Consider the following 7,742-nt stretch of genomic DNA (forward strand, 5'->3'; position numbering starts at 1 on the left):
CTCCAGGACACATCTGTCGCAGACATTTGCAACGCTGCAGTATGGGCCACGCCTCATACTATTATCAGGTTCTACTGACCTGAATGTCATAGATCAGCAGAACCCTGGTTTTGGGACCAGAGTGTTAAGAGCAGCCACTCATTCTGTTTTTTAATAATATTTTATTATGTTCCTCTTTAAGTCCTGGGGTAGTTAGCCACACACCTCTTTGGACTTCTGGTGTTAAATGCTGAGGTTACTCTGTGTAACCTTACAGCATATACACTGCATGAGGGTTCTCCCGCACTGTACTGTGGAATATATGCCATGGATCCTCTTTGATCCTCGGCCAGAATGCTAAAGGCAGTTATTTTCTTTTTTAGCACATCTGCCGGTGCTGCAAGTCCTTCACTTGCGACGGCTTGGGTATTCTATCCCATTTGGTAATGGTTACATTTCATACTTGAAAGGGAACGTTAGGTTATTATCATAACCCTGGTTCCATGAAATAGAAATGTAACCATTACCCTTCAAGGTCGCTGCATTCACTCCAACGTAGCAGGCCTGAAAAGAAAATGGCGCTGAGCCTTATGCGTCATTCGTATTTATCTCCTGGGGGCGGAGACGACGTCTGACACATACTGGGCTCTTAAAGGAGCAGCTTTGATATAAGTGCTCAGGTAATTCGGGCTATAAGAAGTTATATCCCATCCGGGAATGGGTACAGTTCTATTTCAGGGAACCAGGGTTATGATAATAACCTAACGTGTTGCACAGTTATTAGATATATGAAATGGAAACAATAAGGAGGAGTTTAAAAGGGTTAAGAAGTTTTAAAAAACTTAAGAAGGTACTATCCAAAATGTGTGTCTGCTTAGTTTCTTTTAGCTTTATCTTAGAATTCTGACTGACCATTTTGAAGAATGTATGAAAGGTTGTGAAATTGATGTTAAACCCATCTTTATATCCAGAAAACAAAATTGTTGAGCTGTTCTGTATTTATGTGTTTTGTGCAGCGAATGGACCCAGCTTCAGACAACAGGACCAGAACGTTACCAGGAATGAAGCATTCCAATCCTTACAACAAGCTGTGGAGTGTGGGTCAAGACGACATGTCCACCTCCCCCAACACCTCCCTCAGCTCCTCGGAGCGGCCCCTGGCTATCCCTCCAGTCGTCTCCTCTGAACAGCAGCGCCCCCCGAGCACAGAGGGCATGTTGGAGAAGACAGAGCACCTCTCTGGCAGCCAGAGTAACATCACCATCCCTCGACCGCATGGAAGGAGAACCCCAGAGCTGGGCAAGGTTCTGCCCCCGCCAGTCCCGGTGCCACGAGTGGGAAAACACCCACCCCTAGCTGGAGCAGTAGACTCTGGAAAGACTTCATCCAGTTCTGATTTAGTCTCTGGGTTCTCACAGGAGCTCTTTGGTACCAAAGCCAGCAGTCATGAATTCAGGCAAGCACTAAACGCGTCTCCCTTGCCTATGCATTCAAGTGCCCCTGATATTCTGAAGCCTATTAAAGTCAGTTCAGAAAGTGTTGGACCAGTTGACCTCTTAAGTCTTTTAGATCCGTTGAGCACAGGCGTAGTCTCCCAGAGTAGCAGTCAAGCGCCAAGCCCTGGAAATGTGTCAGCCCCTACAGTGTCCTCCAGCCCTGCTTTATTTACAGTGTCCTCCAGCCCTGCTTTATTTACCTCTGACTTTAGTTTACCTGCTTCCACGTACAGCCAGCAGCTCGGATATCCTCCTTCTGCAGTGGCTCAGTTTCCACCGTCATCACTCAATCCATTTACTAAGCCTGGCCTCCACTACCCTGCAACCGCTCCACCAGGCGCGCATTATGTTGCCCCGGCACGCAATCCTTTTAGCTCAAACTATATGTCCTCTAACGCGGGATTCTTCCAAGCCCCAGCTAGACCTCACTTTGCCGCTCCGTCTCTTCCGGGAATGTTTGGTCAGCCTTCTGCGTTGGTACAAGCTAGCGGAGCTTTTATTCATCAGAGCCCAAGCCCAGTGCCGCCCAGCTATGACCCTCTGATCCCCCCAAAGCGGGTCCACGCCATGAGTGACAGTCCGCTACCCCCGTCGAAATCACAAGAGGAGCCGCAAGACCCGTTCGAGGATTTGTTAAACGTAACGAAGGAGGACATAGTAGTCCCAGGGCAGGGCCGAGTGGTACAGCTAAGAAAGAGATGGGAGACCTTTGAGTAAATACCAGGAATAACTAGGACAACAGGCTGGAACTTAAGAGACAAAATGGGAGAGTACTACTGCTGGACAGAACTGGATTTTAGCTGGCATTAAGTTTGTAATGAAACAGCTATCCTGCGTTTTCGCTGATAATTTAGTAACTAGTGTTTGACTCTGCTGAGCCACCTTAAATCCAGTGGCTGTAATGTATTCACTTCTCTCCTTGATTTGAGCCTTCTTAAACACATACTATTATAAGCCCTTGCTTACGCAGTGCAATTCCACCATGTTCTGCCGTGTTTAATGCATTTTTTGCTGCCTTTTTGTGTTGTTTTTACTGCAAGTGTTGTTTTTTATTGTCACTGAAGTGGCCTGTACTCACAATTACAGCTTTGATGTTGTTCATCTCTTTTCACCTTGGTTCAGTTTCATGTATATCTGGTAGTAACACTGAAAAGCGCTCTGTAGTTTTAAGGCAAAGCTCTCTAGTCAAGCTGGGGTTTCTTCACCTTCTGTACTAGTTAGATTTTTGTAGAACTCAAGTTGACTGAACAGAAACAGTACCTGTTAGTTTTGTATATAAGAATTCATCAATATACAGAAATGATTCTCCTGTAATATTTTTTGAAGAAACCAGTGTTATTTTTTTCTTTTCAGATATAGAGTTTGTGTTTCTGACTCAAGGTGATATTGTGGTGGTGTGTTTTGCTCCCATAGCATTGCTCAACAGTGTACTTAACCTGCTTACAATAGCAAGTGGCCTTCCAGGCATAAAAAGTAGTTACAATTACATCCGTGTCATTAATCAAGTTGGTCGATTTGCATAAACCCTGTGGGTTATACGTCACCCTTTAATTTAAAGTAAAGCTGTGAAAAATAAATCTGAAGAGCTGGAGTGTGTCTATTGCTATAGGTTCCTTACTCATTTAAATTATGTGGGTAAGTAGTGAGATTCTGAGCTGATATTTAAAATGTGTAGACATACTTCCAGTATGTTCTGCTGCTTTACTTTGTATTAGATTTAGCAATGTTTTTCCCATTGTTTTGTGCTGAATGTCTGTAAGTTGTTGGCTTGTTGTGTTTCTTTTGTATTCAGTTTGGATTGCAGATGCATCACATACAGCTTATTGGTCCCTATAAGAGCCTGTGCAGCACACGGTCTACAATAGAGCGCAAGTAATTAGGTACCAACAAAAGCTTGTAATCTGTATTGCAGTTAATAGAGATATGCAGAGAACTAGAAGATCTGCAGCACTAGAAAAGGGGTTGCTTGTGCAAGTAAGTGGCAAGAAATAACCCTTGGTTATAACTTCATTTATAGTTATGTATAAAATACACAGTAGAGGTCGCTATATTTCAAGCATCATAATGCAAGTACCACAAGTACCAAAACCATTTTTTCCCATATTATAAAAACCATGCCCTCCATGATGGGAAATTCCTTGGATGATGAATGTGTGACTGACGACTGTAGCCAGTGTTTGTCATCTAGCAGGTACGCCAGCTGTGTCAAGTATTGTTGATTAGTCATCAAGAGTGTATTGCATGGGACCAATGCCAACCTCAGTGCCTGTGCAGATACAGACTATGATACTGTACTAGATATTTGTTCTTGTTGGTGTGTTTTCTGTGTTTGCTTGTGCATTTATAGACTGTAGTCTGTCTCAACCTGCCCTGTATATTTATTGATACTCAACCTAGCGTTCACTGGGCAAAGCGTAGTTGACTGGACTAGGCTCGTCTATTGCCTTCACTGTAGATGAAGCAGTGGACTAGACGCAATATTAGGAAAGCACCAGAAACAAGCCAATTTCTTTTGAGTGTTTGTCTTTCTGGTCTTAATACCAGAATACACAGGCATGCAACCAAGTGTAAACTGCAAACAGCAATACAATAAAAATGAGCCTTATTTGAAGGCCTTTTGATCAATATTGTGCCATCTTATCTGTTTACATCAAGAGTTAAATAAATGGTCTGTGTTAGATCCAGTATATTTAAATACGATCAGTCACATTTACCCACATGGGTCCCAGAACACTTTGACATATTTGTGTTTTAATGCCAGTATATTAACCAGAACACTTTGACATATTTGTGTTTTAATGCCAGTATATTAACAATCACACCGATACATGTATTTATATTGCTGTTTAATCAGAGTCTAGTAAGCCCAGTTCACTGCCCTGCCTCACCTATTTGTGTTGTCTTCCATTGAAATGATACTATAGAACTTTACAATATACAGCTTTTGGACTGAAGTACAAATTCAAATACTAATAATTTGTTACCACGTCTGAAAATGGTTTTCTGCGATTGTGATCGTTCTGTTTTTATTATTTCAGTTGTGGTGGTATTGAGGTTCATCATCCTTTAGATAAATGAAACTGACCCCTGAATATTGCACTAGTCTTGGCAGTTATTCGTGTTTCTGACCTTGTAAAGTGATGAGGGCACTAAATGTTTAGAATAGTTTAATAAAAATATGGCTTTATCCTTTGTGCTGAAATCAGTAGCACTGCACTCCAGCCAGCTGCACGTCATTGGAAAGATTACTGCCATGTTAAATACATTATACAAACTTTGGTTTAGGTGCGATCCACACAGATGTTATGTTGCACACTAGCTTTTTATCATGCTTGTACCATGCTTCTTATATGCATTTACATTGATTTATCATGAGTTTTACCATGCTTAACCACACTTGCCTGTACTTTATCAAGTGCTCACTGTTTTACTTCACTTAGCTATGTCTAGAATGGTATACTGCAGTTAAACTAATTTGTATTGGGGATGGAGTCAGGTATATTATTGGCTACACCATTAGTAAAGAGATGTATTATATTAATTGTTATTATTTCTCCTTATTCATTCAAACATAAGGGTAAACAATAAAATAAATAGTTACTTAAAACATTTCTCCTTAAAGAACCTGTCCAGTTTATACTAAAGTATTATTTTCTGTTAAAGAAAACAAAATATTGTGCTTTCGTTGTGCCTAGCTCAATAGAGTTATTTTTGTTTTTATGAAATCTGAAATGCTGTATATAAGTCGCAGGTGAAAAAAGTGTTCCTAAAGGATTTGCTGACAAACTTAATATTACAGTGAGTTGATAGACTCCAGTACTATTGGTTCTGTATGAGCCTTGCTTCCTTTACTTAATATTACAGTGAGTTGATAGACTCCAGTACTATTGGTTCTGTATGAGCCTAGCTTCCCTTGTTTAATATTACAGTTAGCTGATAGGCTCCAGTACTATTGGTTCTGTATGAGCCTAGCTTCCCTTGTTTAATATTACAGTTAGCTGATAGGCTCCAGTACTATTGGTTCTGTATGAGCCTAGCTTCCCTTGTTTAATATTACAGTGAGTTGATAGGCTCCAGTACTATTGGTTCTGTATGAGCCTAGCTTCCCTTGTTTAATATTAGTTAGCTGATATTGGTTCTGTATGAGCCTTGTTTCCTTTGTTTAATATTACAGTTAGCTGATAGGCTCCAGTATTATTGGTTCTGTATGATCCTTGCTTACTTTGTTTAATGTGTTTTTGGCACTTGAACAAAACACTACAGGCAAAACAAGAAAACCAACGATGACTTGAAACGAACACTAATCAAGTGTGATCAGCTCATTCAGACCAGGGCCTGCTTGCTGCTTGTTTAAACTCATTTCAGTAATACACCTACAGAAGGGTTCATCTGAAACACATAACTGGGTGCTGCTTTAGTGCAGGTTTTAAGCCACAGATTAATTATTTGAATGGTTTGAAAATACATCTGTATATTTAATATAGGGTAGTCAACTCCAGAAATGGTATAAGTAAATTATTTTTCTTAGTGAGTCCATAAACTGTTGAATAATAGGTATTTTAGATTATCAGGCTGTATACCAAGCCAAATGAAATAAGTAGAAAAAAATCTGGGTTTTAAAAAACTATTTGAACGTCATAAAAACGTATTATAGGAAAGTCACGCAATGTTGGTCCCCCATTATTTCAACTGCTGCTGGAAAAAAAATAGGCAGTGAGGTGACACTTCCCAATTTTACAAAGCAGATGTTTTCCCTTAGCTTTTAATGTTGATCGCTGTGAAGAAGGCTGGTTCTGTACAGTGTGTTGCAGTTAAGTGATATCCTGCTATACAACACACCCAGGGGAAGTCAGGAGATCAGATGAAGAATTAGCAGCCTAGATTGCATGGAAAGGTACTTCAGAAAGAGGTAGAGCTGCTAGCACAGACTGGAATAACAGCTTTAAGGACCAACTTTTCCAGTAATGAGAATATTTTAAAATGCACTTTTTTCCTTAATAGAACTAAAAATGAAACCTGCTATAATCTCTACAGGCGTGTTGGAGATTATATTTTAAAAGGTATTTTATTGTTTTTTCCAGTAATAACCCTGATGCAAACTTTGTGTTCACAATTTGAAACGAAGCCAAAGAATACAAAGCATGGGGATTGACAGGGTGTGTGTTATACATGTTGCTGATGAATAACAATACATTTTATACTCAGGTGCCCCACTTTTCTCTCCTTGGTCACAATGAAACTGCAAATCACTGAGAGGTGGATTCAACCCCAACGCAGAGGTGGTTTATGACCTGCGTTACCTCCCTGTTCTATGGTGACATTTATTCAAATTTCAGAGACACGTTTTCTTTAATGTTGTCACAGGAGTTTTTTTTTTTGGTGTGCTCTGACAGTGCTGTCCAATAGCCTGTAGGCCATTGCATACTGAATGTTTCCTTATCTGAATTGAACACACAAAATTGGCATAAATATTAATTAATTATTAAGTCTATATTTGTTTCACAGGGTAACGCATTGATTTTACAGACACCGACCAATGAGATTCACTGCAGTCATCTCCAAAATTTCATTTTCACACAGAACACAAACACATTACAGCACAGTCTGCAACGGCTTTAAGTTTGAATAGTGCCACGAAACAGGGACATAACTTGGGGCAGCACTGTGTTGCAGAATGAATGTGCCACTTTGTCGGTAGTAAAATGTTCTTTTGTGAACCTCTTGTAATATGTGAGAAACTCTGTAAAGAAAAATGCTTCCTGAACAATGTAATTCTTTTCTTCTCTGGTGCCTCTGAAGTCCTTGTAGAATGGACGCCTTCTGTTTTGATTCTTTGCATTGCTGTACATGTTCAATTGTTTGTATTGGATGTTTGCTCCTGGATAAAACTGTGTTCCTGTCGTCGTGATTTTTCCTGATGAATTGTGTGTCATTTTTATTTTGATTCCACATGTTTAAAAAAAAAAAACACTTTGTTGCATGTTTTTCACTGCATGTTATTATATTTATATATATATATATATATATATATATATATATATATATATATATATATATATATATATATATATATATTTTTTTTTTTAAATTTCAATCATTGTGTGCTTTTAACAGACATTGCGTAGACTTTTTAAATAAAACTTGCATCCCAAACTACCATCCCAGACTTGTTTAAGATTTAATTTCTACTGGTGGGAAAGAAAGTTGTCATTTCTATTCTGGTTACAATTTGCCTGTGTGTTTCTCTGCTGCAGACCCCTTATCCAC

The 7,742-nt window shown here is 39.5% G+C and overlaps 1 protein-coding gene across 4 annotated transcripts in view; it reads left to right on the forward strand.

Moving 5' to 3' along the window:
• LOC117422328 (DENN domain-containing protein 1A-like) overlaps window positions 1-7,393 on the forward strand; it is a 366,743-nt gene extending 359,350 nt beyond the window's left edge. For all 4 annotated transcript variants that reach the window (XM_058987167.1, XM_058987163.1, XM_058987165.1 and 1 more), the window contains one exon: window positions 996-7,393. In XM_058987167.1, the coding sequence (XP_058843150.1) occupies window positions 996-2,192 (1,197 nt within the window). In that variant the 3' untranslated portion in view covers window positions 2,193-7,393. The remainder of the gene's footprint in view (window positions 1-995) is intronic.
• The last annotated feature ends 349 nt before the right edge of the window (window positions 7,394-7,742 follow it).

The sequence above is a fragment of the Acipenser ruthenus genome, chromosome 15 (assembly GCF_902713425.1).
Source record: "Acipenser ruthenus chromosome 15, fAciRut3.2 maternal haplotype, whole genome shotgun sequence".
Classification (NCBI taxonomy): Eukaryota; Metazoa; Chordata; class Actinopteri; order Acipenseriformes; family Acipenseridae; genus Acipenser; species Acipenser ruthenus.